The 14868-nt window shown below is 41.9% G+C and overlaps 1 protein-coding gene across 3 annotated transcripts in view; it reads left to right on the forward strand.

Moving 5' to 3' along the window:
• The first annotated feature begins 1664 nt into the window (after positions 1–1664).
• Positions 1665–14868, forward strand: part of NEK4 (NIMA related kinase 4) — a 71930-nt gene continuing 58726 nt past the window's right edge. For 2 of the 3 annotated variants that reach the window (XM_025375921.1, XM_025375922.1), the window contains exons 1-6: positions 1665–1954; positions 4020–4286; positions 5596–5793; positions 5961–6068; positions 8264–8418; positions 11238–11379. In XM_025375921.1, coding sequence (XP_025231706.1) covers positions 1862–1954; positions 4020–4286; positions 5596–5793; positions 5961–6068; positions 8264–8418; positions 11238–11379 — 963 coding nt within the window. In that variant the 5' untranslated portion in view covers positions 1665–1861. The remainder of the gene's footprint in view (positions 1955–4019; positions 4287–5595; positions 5794–5960; positions 6069–8263; positions 8419–11237; positions 11380–14868) is intronic. The other variant, XM_025375924.1, reaches the window with a different exon arrangement.

Genomic DNA, 14868 nt, shown 5'->3' on the forward strand with positions numbered 1-14868 from the left:
CACACCATTCTCCCACCTCAGCCTTCTGAGTAGCTGGGACTACAGGTGTGCAGCACCACGCCCGGCTAATTTTTTGTATTTTTAGTAGAGATGGGGTTTCACTGTGTTAACTAGGATGGTCTTGATCTCCTGACCTCGTGATCCGCCTACCTTGACCTCCCAAAGTGCTGGGATTACAGGCATGAGCCACCACGCCCGGCCTGTTTATCTTTAATAATATCATTAACTAGAGTTCAATCTTTATTTATGGTTCTTTTTGTTTGGTTTTCTAGTGAAGATGAAATTTGCTTTGAGGGAAAATGTGCAAATATTAAATTTAGCATTAGATAATTTTGACAAATCCATACACCCAAATCTCCTATCAAGATATAGATCAAGGATGAGGAGAAATTTGAACCCTTGTGGATTGCTGATGGGAATGTAAAACGGTTCAGCTTGCTGTGGAAAATGGTGTGGTGGTTTCTCAGTACATTAAACTAGAATTAGCATATGATCCAGCAATTTCACTTCTGAGTGTATACCCAAATGAATTAAAAAGAAAGCAGGGATTCAAACAGATATTAGTACACCCATGTTGATAGCAGAATTATTCACAATAGTTAAAAGATGGAAGCTATCCGTGTCCATGACTGCATGAATGCATAAACAAATTGTGGTGTATATATATACAATGGAATATTATTTGGCCATAAAAAGGAAAGACGCCAGGCACAATGGCACACATATCGGCATTTTGGGAGGCCATTGTGGGCGAACTGCTTGAGCCCGGGAGTTCAAGACCAGTCTGGGGAACTTAGTGAGACCCTGTCTCTGAAAAAAATAAAATAGAATTAGCCAGGCATGGAGGTGTGTGCCTGTAGTTGGGAGGATGGCTTGAGCCCAGGAGGTCTAAGCAGCAGTGAGCACCATTGCACCACTGCACTCCAACCTGGGTGACAGGGCCAGACGCTGTCTCAAAAAAAAAAAAAAAAAAAGGAAGCGGTCTAGAAAAGGGAGGCATTGGCTGGAACAAATGGTGAATTCTTTTGGCACCCCTGAGCTTTCTTGGGCAGACATTTTAAAGGGGCCTAGGTCCACCTAGAGATCCGCCCTTAGGCTATTAACTTAGCATAACGCCATGCTAGAGTTTAGTCAGGTCTCTTAGTGCAGTGGTTAGGGCAGTCGTTAACTGCTGAGGAGTCTTTGTAGTTCTCAATTAGCAGGCGAAAGTTTTTAGGGATGAAAGGTACTGACATCTCCAGTTTACTTTGAATGTATCAAAAAATAGGATGGATTGCTGGATGCAGAGACGGCATGTGATAAAGCGGATACAGCAAATGTTACTGGTACAGTCTGTCACCAATCATTAGAACATGAGCTCCAGGAGTGCAGGGGCTTTGTCGGCCTGGCACATAGGCAGTCAATAAATATTCGTAGAATGAACGAACAATACTTGTAACGGGCTTAGGACAAACAAGTGCACAATAAGAGGAAGCTTTCCCTGACTCTGCCGTGGCGGGGACCCGGACGGTGGAACCGACGAACAGATAGCGCGCGGGGCCTGGAGAAGTCGCTCTGGCCTCCTGGAGCCTCTGCTCTATGGCGGGTCCTCCCGGGGCTGCGGAACCTCTCTGGCCGCTCGTGGCGTCCGCTCTATGGCGGTCCTTTGGGGACGCAGGAGCATGCGCAGGACTGCTCCCGGCCCGGATCGCTATGGCAGCGGCGTCGTCGTGGGCTGGGACCCTGCGATCCCGCCCGGGCCTGGCTGCCTCAACAGCCGCCCCCACTGCACACTTTAGGGCATGAACCGAGCCTCCTGCTGCCGCCCGCTGCCCTACCCGCCGCTGCCGCCGCATCCCGACTCTGGGCCAGCGCTGGGAACATGCCCCTTGCCGCCTACTGCTACCTGCGGGTCGTGGGCAAGGGGAGCTACGGAGAGGTGACGCTTGTGAAGCACCGGCGGGACGGCAAGCAGGTCTGCAGGGGTGAGGCCCGGCAAGGGCCGGGGGCGGGCAGAGGTGCGCCGAGGGCACCTACCGGTAGATTAGATCGGGAGTGGTCGCAAGGGGCTCATCTCGGATGGCATTTCCTCAGGGAGATGGTCCCAGACGAAGATGAGGCCAGGCCTCCCTGTAATATGCGCCCAGAACTTCCTCTACTTCTTTGTTGTATTAATTTTTTTCCTTTTAATTTTCATTTTCTTTAATTACGATTCTTCGTTTTATGAAAAATTTTCAGTCTCTGCATATCTATTTCTTTGTTGTATTAATTGATATGCTTGATCTACACACCTTTCTCCCACCCCCGACAATCTCATGAGAGCAGGTATCATGCATTCCCAGGACTTAACACAGCGCCTAGCAAGCATTATTCCTTGCATAATGGGCCTCAAACGTCTCTACCGTAGACTGCTGGACTCACTTAAAACTCGAACTCATTTTCTTCCCGCTAAACCTTATTTCATGTCTTCCGTTTCAGTGAATAGCGACACCAACCCACCAGTTGCCCAAGTCGGACACCTGAAGTCATTTTTAAGCCTCCCCACGCACCCCAACACTGATTATATTTATCTATCACTAAGACAGTAGGCCTCTTCTCATCTCTATTGCTACCACCCTAATCCAGGACACCTTGTTTTCTCTAGCTGGGCTATGGCCACAGTTTCCCAACTGGTCGCCGCTACTTGACTTGCTTTTCTCCAATCCATCACTTTCATTGCAGCCTTAGTGATCCTTCTAAAATTTAAATCTGATGTCACTCCTCCTTTCTTTAAAACACTTTATCCCATTACCCTCAGGATAATGAACCAATTCTTCAATGTGGTATATTAATAGGGTGACAATATAATGTATTGTACAAACTGGGACAATTTTGAAACTGAAAGGAGGCACTATCAATAGTTACACCAGGACAATAGGACTGCTCCAGCCAAGCTGAGAGGAGATGTCCCCGTTAAATATAGGGCCCAATTGCCTGTTCTTCCTTGTCTCTGGTGCTAGTTGCTTTGCCTGGAACACAAGCTCATGCATAAGAGATTTATTCAGTAGGCATTGGGGGAATCATTGGATTTTGGGGCTGATAATAGGGAACTAGCAATAGCTAGTTATTTGAGCTTTAGTTTACACTTCACAAAACACATTTATGTATGTGTTGAAGAAATGAATTGTATAGTCTTTGAAATGATTGAGGGCAATGTATTAGGTGTTAGAGGCTATTGATTTCTTTTAAGTGAATAATTTTCTATGCTGAAGATCAGTGACTATTAAACTTATGGGGCCATGGATCCCTTTGAGTATCTAATGTAATCCATGGACTATTCTGTCTGCAAATGTATATTCAGGCCATATTTTATGCACCTTTTTGGGAGAGTTTAGATGTTAAGAAATTTCTTTTTTTTTTATTTTATTTTAATTTTTTTTGAGACAGAGTCTTGCTCTGCCTCCCAGGCTGGAGTGCAGTGGTGCGATCTTAGCTCACTGCTGCAATTTCTGCATCCCACGTTCAAGCGATTCTCCTGTGTCAGCCTTCCGAGTTGCTGAGACTACAGGTACACACCACCACGCCGGGCTAATTTTTGTATTTTTAGTAGAGACGGGTTTCACCGTGTTGACCAGGCTGGTCTTGAACTCCTGACCTCAGGTGATCCACCCACCTTGCCCTCCCAAAGTGCTGGAATTACAGTCGTGAGCCACTGTGTACGGCCAGACATTAAGAAATTGCTAACACAGGTTTTATAATTGATCCAATAGTATGTTATCTTGAACTCACTTTTTTTAGTCATTAATGAAATTGTGAAATGCAGATGGAAAGGTAATTTTTTTGTGGCCTTACAGTGCTATAAATCTAACTTATAAGAAGTATCATTAATAATAGCAAATATTTTCCCCGATTTTGTACTTGGTGAAAAACAAAATGAATAGGTTATCTGACAGGCTCTACAAGGTTGGTTTTGAGGATATTCTTGAGAGCCCTTAGATAACTCTGAGGCCACAAATCTTGTGTTTATTTGCATGTTGTAAAAATACATGTTTTGTTTTTAGTATGTCATCAAAAAACTGAACCTCCAAAATGCCTCTAGCCGAGAGCGGCGAGCTGCTGAACAGGAAGCCCAGCTCTTGTCTCAGTTGAAGCATCCCAACATTGTCACCTACAAGGAGTCATGGGAAGGAGGAGATGGTCTGCTCTACATCGTCATGGGCTTCTGTGAAGGAGGTGATCTGTACCGAAAGCTTAAGGAGCAGAAAGGGCAGCTTCTGCCTGAGAATCAGGTGGTAGAGTGGTTTGTACAGATCGCCATGGCTTTGCAGGTACTGTGTAGACTAATAGCATCCTAGCTTGTTCCCAGATGACAAGAAGATGGCAGGTGTATTTTAGGAAAATTTTTCTTCAGATACTTACATATGGAAATGTATTTTTTGGAAAATTCATTTGTGAAGTTGACCCAGTCACTCTTGCTGTAGCATTGGAACTTTTCTAAGCAACTGATACCTATATTAAAATAGACCTAGATTTCATATCTAATTGCAGGGGAAGCCCACTCATTTAATATTTATAGCAAAGTCAATTTTAAGGACCCTGAGGCAACCAAGAGCAAAGAGTGACTATGTTTGTTATCCATTGGTCAGTTGTGTCATGCTGAAAGGTAGCTAGGCTAATTGATATGCCCAAGTGATTTCATCTGTCACCCTGCTGGGGTACAGTAGATGGAAATGCAAAATAAGTTTTCTTTTTTTTTATTTTTTAGAATTGGGCAGCACTTCATTCTATAAGATGGAATAAGTGTTCCTACAAGTTTGTGTTTTAATATGCATGTAACTCAAAAGCAAGACTGTTTATGAAATATTATTTTGGAACTGGGTAGACTTGTCCAGAATTAATTGACCATGTTTAAATTCTGAGATACTTCCTCTAAATAAAAATGCTCTTGCTATACTTGAAAATATTATTAAGCTGAGGATTTCATGTGTCTGACTTTGTATAAGTTGCCTACCTTCAGTGGGAGTTTGTAAGCATTTTTTTTTGGAGACAGAGTGTCACTGTCGCCCAGATTCAAGTGCAATGGCTCAATCATGGCTTGTTCCAACCTCCCGCTCCTGGGTTCAAGATTCTCATGCTTCAGCCTCCCAAGTAGCTGGGATTATAGGCATGCGTCACCATGCCCAGCTAATTTTTGTATTTCTTTAGTAGAGATGGGGTTTTGCCATGTTGGCCAGGCTGGTCTTGAACTCCTGGCCTCAAGTGATCCGCCCACCTCAGCCTCCCAAACTGCTGAACAATGCGCCCGGCCTGTAAACATATTTTTAAACTGGATTCATGTAGTCCCAAAATGTATTAATTGTCAAGCTACCAGAGAACAGTTTTGATGTGTACTGGGTAAGTCAATGCATGGAACTTAATTTTCTCGTTTGAAATATTGTAAATTAGACCTTTTATTTAGAGATTATAAAGCAATGATGTTTGGTAGGTATTTGTTTGTTGTATAAGGAATTGTATGGTTGGTTACTCTTTATGGTCAAAGACTGTAACTCATGCCATTGCTGATGGTATATAATAGGCCAGGAATAAATACATAATTGAGTCTATTTATATGTAATAAAATCTTGTTTCTTTCCTCAGTATTTACATGAAAAACACATCCTTCATCGAGATCTGAAAACTCAAAATGTCTTCCTAACAAGAACAAACATCATCAAAGTGGGGGACCTAGGAATTGCCCGAGTGTTAGAGAACCACTGTGACATGGCTAGCACACTCATTGGCACACCCTACTACATGAGCCCTGAATTGTTCTCAAACAAACCCTACAACTATAAGGTAGAATTGGGCTCTGTATGCTGGCTTACCTAGTACTCGTAATTTCAGAAGTTAGTTAAGTCAGATAATTATGAATTGGTTTAAGGAAAATGTTTTCTTTTTTTAAAGGGGAAAAAATGTAAATAAGCTATTTTGACATTTAACCATTTACTGTTTTTATTTTCTAGTCTGATGTTTGGGCTCTAGGATGCTGTGTCTATGAAATGGCTACCCTGAAGCATGCTTTCAATGCAAAAGATATGAATTCTTTAGTTTATCGGATTATTGAAGGAAAGGTAAATAATAATCTAGAACTAATTGACCAGTATTTCTATAGTGCAGCTTTATAAATAGCTACTAGCAAAATCATTGATGATTTTGATGAGTCAGTGAGTAATTATTGATATTGGGTTGATAGTTAACAATGGTGGGTCCCCTCTGTGGGGAAGGTCAGACTAGAGGGAAAGGGATTGATGGATCATTTCTTAATATTAATCTGTAAGACGGCTTAATGGCTGAAAAGAATTGGCTTTTTGAAAACCTATGCCTATAGTCATAGGATGTGCAGATGCCCTGAGAGGCTATTTATCTCTTCTTCTAAGCAGCCTATGATTGAATGAGCTACATTTAAAATGAGTTTACTCTGTTTGAACTTGTTGTTCCTTTGATAATCATCACAATAATCAATAACTAGTTAAGAACCACAGAAAGCATTGTGTCTGATATAGACTCCAGAGTGACCGACTTTGTATGTTCCATGAGGCTAGTTGCCTTTATAGTGTCAGGCATCCGTGTACTGTTAAGGGATTTTTTTTTTTTTTGAGATGGAGTTTTGCTCTTGTCTCCTAGGCTGGAGTGCAATGGCATGATCTCAGCTCACAGCAACCTCTACCTCCTGGGTTCAAGTGATTTTCGTGCCTTAGCTTACCAAGTAGCTGGGATTACAGGCACGTGTCACCATGCCCAGCTAATTTTTATATTTTTAGTACAGATGGTGTTTTACCATGTTGGCCAGGCTGGTCTCGAACCTCAGGTGACGTGCCCGCCTCAGCCTCCCAAAATGCTGGGATTGCAGGTGTGAGCCACCGCGCCTGGCCAATGTACTGTTAAGTTTTAAAGGCCATGAATCACCTATTGATTTTAATACTATCCCACAACTCATTTAATTTTTCAATTTGAAACATATTGAAAAACATACACAAAAGTAAAATTTTCCCATAATGCCACTACTTAAGAATCAAACAAGAAGGGAGTGAAATTCTCTTCTCCTTCTATTCCCATTCCCTTGAAGATGACCATTGCTAGCAATTTGGTACATGGCCTTTCTGTTTTTTTCCTGCCTTTATACAGACATAACTCTGTGTGTGTGTGCATGTGTACACATACACTCACAGATTTTTTTTTTTTTTTTGAGACGGAGTCTCGCTCTGTCGCCCAGGCTGGAGTGCAGTGGCCGGATCTCAGCTCACTGCAAGCTCCGCCTCCCGGGTTCACGCCATTCTCCGGCCTCAGCCTCCCGAGTAGCTGGGACTACAGGCGCCCACCACCTCGCCCGGCTAGTTTTTTTTGTATTTCTTAATAGAGACGGGGTTTCACCCTGTTAGCCAGGATGGTCTCGATCTCCTGACCTCGTGATCCGCCCGTCTCGGCCTCCCAAAGTGCTGGGATTACAGGCTTGAGCCACCGCGCCCGGCCACTCACAGATTCTTAAACTGAAATGGAATCAGGCTGTTTGCATGGTACATAACTTGTTTTTTTGACTTAATACATGAGGGACATCTTTCCAAGTTGGTACCTGCAAGTCTTGGTTTTTTGTTTTGTTTTTTTTTTTTTTAGATGGAGTCTTACTCTGTCACCCAGGCTGGAGTGCAGTGGCGCAATCTTGGCTCACTGCAAGCTCCGCCTCCTGGGTTCACACCATTCTCCTGCCTCAGCCTCCCAAGTAGCTGGGACTACAGGTGCCCGCCACCATGCCCAGCTAATGTTTTGTATTTTTAGTAGAGACAGAGTTTCACTGTGTTAGCCAGGATGGTCTCGATCTCCTGACCTCATGATCCACCCGCCTGGCGTCCCAAAGTGCTGGGATTACAGGCATGAGCCACTGTGACTGGCTTCTTCTTCTTTATAAGAAGAATGTATGATAATTTATTCCACAGATCCACTATGGGACATTTATGTTTCCAGTTGTTTACTACTGCAAGAACAGTACTGCATTGAACATCCTGGTACATAAGTCTTTAGGAAACTCATACTCTTATTTCTGAGAGAGTGTCATCAGATGGGACTGCTGGGTTGAAGGATATACTTTTATAATTTTACAACTTGTTATCTTACAACTAGGATACCGGTACACTTCCTGTAGACTAACATACTGATTGTTTTCTGCTTATGTGGATATATGACTATAAATAAATATTGGGAAACCTCTATCAGCTTTTACTTTGTTTCACAAGACCATTAGTCATAATTACAGTATTATTTTTCTTTGTAGCTGCCACCAATGCCAAGGGATTACAGCCCAGAGTTGGCAGAACTGATAAGAACAATGCTGAGTAAAAGGCCTGAAGAAAGGCCGTCTGTGAGGAGCATCCTGAGGCAGCCTTATATAAAGCGGCAAATCTCCTTCTTTTTGGAGGCCACAAAGATGTAAGCTACTTCCCTTGCAAATAGCTGGGCTAAATAGATGAGGTAAAAGAGGGTGGCTTCTATAATATTCATATGCAAGAATTAGTGGTGGGTTCTTTTTTTTAAAAACAAGAAATAAAATGGCCTGATTACATATGTAGAGGAGGCAAGATTCTACCCTCTTAGGGTTTTTTGGCTGAGGTTGAGAATTAAACTTACAATTTAACAGGAGAAAAGTATATAGATTTATTTAATACCTGAATAAGTTTTATGTGACAAAGGAGCCCTCATAAGGAAATGAAGACCCAAAGAAGTGGCAAAACCTAAATGCTTTTGTGCTTGATTCAACAAAGAGAGGGAATTGTGGAAAAGTAAACTATGTGGAGAGGAAGATAAGAATTATTTTAATAAGGTCTGTTTATAGAATTCTCTCAGTTCAGCTTTCCATTCTTAATAATAAGAATGTTACTTTCCTTCTGATACAGGGAGGACATATTTCATATGGGAGTTTTATCTTCTGCTTTCTGGAAGAAAAAGGGAAGGTCAGAGTATCCTTCTTGCACCTACTTTTTTTTTTTTTTGAGATGGAGTCTTGCTGTGTCACCCAGGCTGGAGTGCAGTGGCATGATCTCAGCTCACTGCAACCTCCGCCTCTCGGGTTCAAGCAATTCTCCTGCATCAGCCTCCCCAGTAGCTGGGATTATAGGCGCCTGCCACTGTGCCTGGCTAATTTTTGTATTTTTAGTAGATACAGGGTTTCACCATGTTGGCCAGGCTGGTCTTGAACTCCTGACCTCGTGATCCGCCCGCCTCAGCCTCCCAAAGCTTGCACTTACTTTTTAAAGAACCTTAGCCCAAAATGATCTTTATGCCAAAGTAGCACTTTTGGCATGGCATATTCTCCCAGTCTTCAAATACATGTTGAAATTTGCTTAATTGCTAAAATCAGAAATTTGGAGAACCACTGTCATATTCCTCAGAGGGTTCTAAGACATATAGTGTAAATTGTTTTTAAAAGGACATATGCACTACTCTGGGTTCACTGCCTATGAGTTAGCCCTGTTCTCAAGGAGCAGCCAAATAATAAAAGAGGGCATATGTTTTAGAAATCATATTATAATTAGAGATTATCTAAGAAACCTATATGTCTTACTATGTAATATGGTAATATTTTAAAAGTGCTCACATTTCTGAGAGCTTGCATAAAGTTCCCTCTTCATTCATATAACTTCCCGAGAGAATTCCTTGCTTTGACTTGCAGGTCCTGCCTTTACTAAACAGGTGTTCCAGGATCTAAGACTTAGGGCTGGACAAAACTATCACAATCTGTTTGGCTTCTCCTCTTGCCTTGTGGCATGTTAAATTTGGAAAGAGAGGTGGCAATGCTACAGATTCCTGAGGGAATAAAGAATAACCATCTTGGCCGGGCGCGGTGGCTCACGCCTGTAATCCCAGCACTTTGGGAGGCCGAGACGGGTGGATCACGAGGTCAGGAGATCGAGACCATCCTGGCTAACACGGTGAAACCCCGTCTCTACTAAAAATACAAAAAATTAGCCGGGCACAGTGGCGGGCGCCTGTAGTCCCAACTACTCGGGAGGCTGAGGCCGGAGAATGGCGTGAACCCGGGAGGCGGAGCTTGCAGTGAGCTGAGATCCGGCCACTGCACTCCAGCCTGGGCGACAGAGCAAGACTTCGTCTCAAAAAAAAAAAAAATTAAAGAATAACCATCTTTTTGTGTACATTGTCTATATAATTTCCCACCAAGCAGAACTTTGGCCTTCCAGTGCACTGATCTCCATGTTTGTCTTGAATTCTCCAGAGGTTTAGCCCAGTTTTAGAACTGACATGCTAAAATAGTTGGGGATATTATTCCTGTATACATTTATTAAAGTCAGCATTAAGTATACCAATCAGTTTTACTCTCAAAGTTAGCCAAGCAGTTGTGGTATTATTACAAACATGTAAAATTTGAAAATGAAAATTAACCTGGTACTCCCATATGTGAGGCAATCTCCCACAGAATTTTTATTTTGGAATAATTTTGTATAAACAGAAAAGTTGGAAAGATAGTATGGAAAGTTCCTGTATACCCCTCATCTAATTTCTTCTGTGATTACTAGATTACATACCCTGATGCATTTGTCAAAACTAAGGAACCAACATTGAAATATTACTGTTGACTTGGCCATGCGTGGTGGCTCATGCCTGTAATCCCAGCACTTTGGGAGGCCGAGGCTGGCAGATCACCTGATGTCAGGAGTTTGAGACCAGCCTGGCCAACATGGTGAAACCCCATCTCTACTAAAAAAAAAATACAAAAAAATTAGCCAGGCGTGGTGGCACACGCCTGTAGCCGCAGCTACTCAGGAGGCTGAGGCACAAGAATTGCTTGAACCCGGGCAGTGGAGGTTGCAATGAGCTGAGATCACGCCACTGCACTGTAGCCTGGGTGACAGAGTGAGACTCTGTCTCAATTAAAAAAAAAAAAAAAAAAAGAAAAGTATTACTATTGACTAAATTTCAGACTTTCTTTGGCTTTCACCAGTTTTTTCTCTCTAACATCTCTTTTCTATTCCAGGATCCAATCCAGGATATAGTACATCTAATCAGGGGTCTGTGATCGTTTCTCACTTTCTTTATTTTTTATGACCTTGTTTCTTTCAAAGACTACTGGTCAGGTGTTTTGTAGGATGCCCCTTAGATTTTTAGAAAACTGTTCTCTATAAATGGTGCAGTTCTGTAAGGGAATTCATTGTATACACACACTTCCACCTATACATAAAAACCCATAATCTTCAGTATATTGATAATAACTCTTTCTTTTCTTCTTCATAAAGAAAAACCTCCAAAAGTAACATTAAAAATGGTGACTCTAAATCCAAGCCTTTTGCTACAGTGGTTTCCGGAAAGGCAGAATCAAATCATGAAGTAATCCACCCCCAACCACACTCTTCTGAGGGCTCCCAGACATATATAATGGTATGTTTCTTTTTAAAGGGTATGTGTTTTAGAAACTGCACTTAGAAAAATGGGCCATTTAAGCAAATTATTTTATGTGAAATGATTATGCTTTACTAGAGATTCTGTTGTACAATTAATTCCTTATTGTAAAGAAAGAGTACTGGTTAAGTGATTGATTTAGCTTTATCCAAATTGGGCTGTCAAAATGTTCATGAAATCAGTGCTGTAATAACTTTTAAGAATTTTTTAGGTGAAATTTATGTAACGAAATTAACCATTTTAAAGTAAACAATTAAGGTGGGTGTGGTGGCTCATGCCTGCAATTCTAGCACTCTGGGAGGCCGAGGCTGGCAGATCACCTGAGGTCAGGAGTTCAAGACCAGCCTGGCCAACATGGAGAAACCCCGTCTCTACTAAAAATACAAAAATTAGCCAACTGTGGTGGCGTGTGCCTGTAGTCCTAGCTACTCAGGAGGCTGAGGGAGGAGAATAGCTTGAACCTGGGAGGCGGAGGTTGCAGTGAGCCAAGATTGTACCACTGTACTCCAACCTGGGTGACAGAATGAGACACTGTTTCAAAAATAAAAATAAATAATTAAATAAAGTGATCAATTAAGTGTGGCCAGTACATTCACAGTGTAGTGCAACCATCACTTCTATGTAGTTCCAAAACATTTTTATCACCCCAAAGGAAATCTCTTCCTCATTAAGCAGTCACTCCCCATTTTGTCCTTCACCTAGCCTCTGGCAACCACCAATGTGTTTCCTGTCTCTATGAAGTCACCTTTCCTGGATATTTCATGTAAATAGGATCATTAAATATATGACCTTTTGTTTCTGGTGTCTTCCACATAGCATATTTTCAAGGTTGATCCATGTAGCATGTATAAATACTTCATTTCTTTTTAGGTCTGGCTACCATTGTATGGATATACCACAGTTTGTTTATCCATTCATCCATTAGTAGACATTTGAGTTTTTTTCACCTTTTGGCTATTGCTATGAATATATGTGTACATGTAGTTGAGTACCTGTTTTCCGTTCTTTTGTGTCCATACCTAGCAGTGGAATTACTGAATCAAATGGTAATTTTTGATTTGACTTTTTTTTGGTTTGACTTTTTGAGGAACTGTTGCACTGTTTTCTACAGTGGCTGTACCGTTTGACATTCCCATCAGCAGTGCACAAGGGTTTCAGTTTCTCTACATCTTTGCCAACACTTGTTATTTTCTGATTTTTTGATTCTAGCCATCCTAGTGGGTATAAAGTGGTATCCTATTGTATTTTTGATTTGTATTTCCCTAATGATTAATGACATACAGCATCTTTTCACATGCTTGTTGGCCATTTGTATGTCTTCTTTGGAGAAATATCTGCTAAAGCTTTTGCCTTTTTTTTTTATACAGGGTCTCACTCTGTTGCCTAGGCTGGAGTACAGTGGTGTGATCATGGCTCACTCTAGCTTCTACCTCTTGGGATCAAGTGATCCTCCCACCTCAGCCTCCTGAGTAGCTGGGACCACAGCATGCCGCCATGCCTGGCTAATTTTTTTATTTGTAGAGACAACGTCTTTCTATATTGCCTGGGCTGGTCTCAAACTCCTGGGCTCAGGCGATCCTCCTACCTTGGCTTTCCAAACAAAGTGCTGGGATTATAGGCATGAGCCACTGTGCCCAGGCTTTTTTTTTCTTTTTTTAAGAGAGGATCTTGCTCTGTCACCCAGGCTGGAGTACAGTGGCATCATCATAGCTCACCACAGCCTCTGAACTTGACTCAAGGGATCCTCCTAACTCAGCCTTCCGATTAACTGGGTCTACAGGTGCACGCCACCATACCTGGCTAACTGTTATGATTATTTTTGTAGAGGTGGGTCTCACTATGTTGCTCAGGCTGGTCTCAAACTCCTGGGCCCAAGCAGTTCAGTTCTTCTGCCTTTTCCTCCCAAAGTGCTGATATTACAGGTATGAGCCACATCACCCAGCCCCTGCCCAGTTTTAAATTGTATTTTTGTCTTTTTGTTGTTGAGTCGTAAGAGTTCTCTATCTGTGTTCCAGATACTAGTCCCTTGTCAGACAGACAACTTGCAATATTTTCTCCATTGTATAGGTTGTCTTTTCTTTCCCTTTTTAATTAACTTTTCTTTTTTGTTTTTAAAAATTTCTTTTGTTTTTTTCACTTTCTTGATAATGTCCTTTTCACAAAAGCTTCTAATTTTGATGAAGTCCAGTTTATCTATTTTTTTATTTTGTTGTCATAGCTAAGAATCCCTTGCCAAATCCAACGTCTTGAAGGTTTATGCCATAGTTTCTTGTAACAATTTTATAGTTTTAGCTCTTATATTTAGGTTGTCGATCCAATTTTAATTTTTTCATTATGATAAAATACACATAATGTAAAATTTACTATCTTAATCGTCTGTAAATGTACAATTCAGTGGTGTTAAATACATCTATAATGTTATGCAGCCATCATCACTCATCTTCATGACTCTCATATTGTAAAACTGAACTCTGTTGTCTTTAAACAGTATCTCCCCATTCCCTACTACCCCAGTCCCTGGCAATCACTGTTCTACCATTCTTCTTCTTCTTCTTTTTTTTTTTTTTTTTTGAGATGGAGTCTTGCTGTGTCACCCAGGCTAGTGTGCAGTGGCATGATCTCGGCTCACTGCAACCTCCACCTCCCTGGTTCAAGCAATTCCCCTGCCTCAGCCTCCCGAATAGCTGGGATTACAGGTGCATGCCACGACATCTAGCTAATTTTTTTGTGTTATTAGTAGAGACAGGGTTTCAACATGTTGGCCAGACTGGTCTCGAACTCCTGACCTCAGGCAATCCACCTGCCTCAGCCTCCCAAAGTGCTGAGATTACAGGTGTGAGCCACTGTGCCTGGCCCACTATTCTACTTTCTATCTCCATGGTTTTGACTAGTGTAAGTACCTTGGATAAGGGGATCATGCAGTATTTGTCTTTCATGACTGCCTTGTTTCGTTTCACATAATATCCTCAAGGTTCATCCATGTTGTGACATATGTCAGAATTTCCTTCCTTTTTAATGCTGAATAATATTATGTTGTATGTGTCCCACATTTTGTTTATCTGGTTCATCTGCAGATGTACATTTGTGTTGTTTCCACCTTTTTGCTGTTGTGAATAATGCTGCTATGAACATGGGTGTACACGTATCTCTTTGAGACCCTGATTTCTTTTTTCTTTTTTTCTGAGACGGAGTCTCACTGTTACCCAGGTTGGAGTGCAATGGCACAATCTTGGCTCACTGTAACTTCCACCTCCTGGGTTCAAGCGATTCTCCTGCCTCGGCCTCCCAAGTAGCTGGGATTACGGGCATGTGCCACCATGCCCAGCTAATTTTTGTATTTTTAGTAGAGATGGGATTTCACCATGTTGGCCAGGCTGGTCTCAAACTCCTGACCTCAAGTGATCCACCCGCCTTAGCCTCCCAAAGTGCTGGAATTACAGATATGAGCCACTGCTCCCAGCCAAGACC

This window comes from Theropithecus gelada, chromosome 2 (assembly GCF_003255815.1).
Source record: "Theropithecus gelada isolate Dixy chromosome 2, Tgel_1.0, whole genome shotgun sequence".
Taxonomy (NCBI): Eukaryota; Metazoa; Chordata; class Mammalia; order Primates; family Cercopithecidae; genus Theropithecus; species Theropithecus gelada.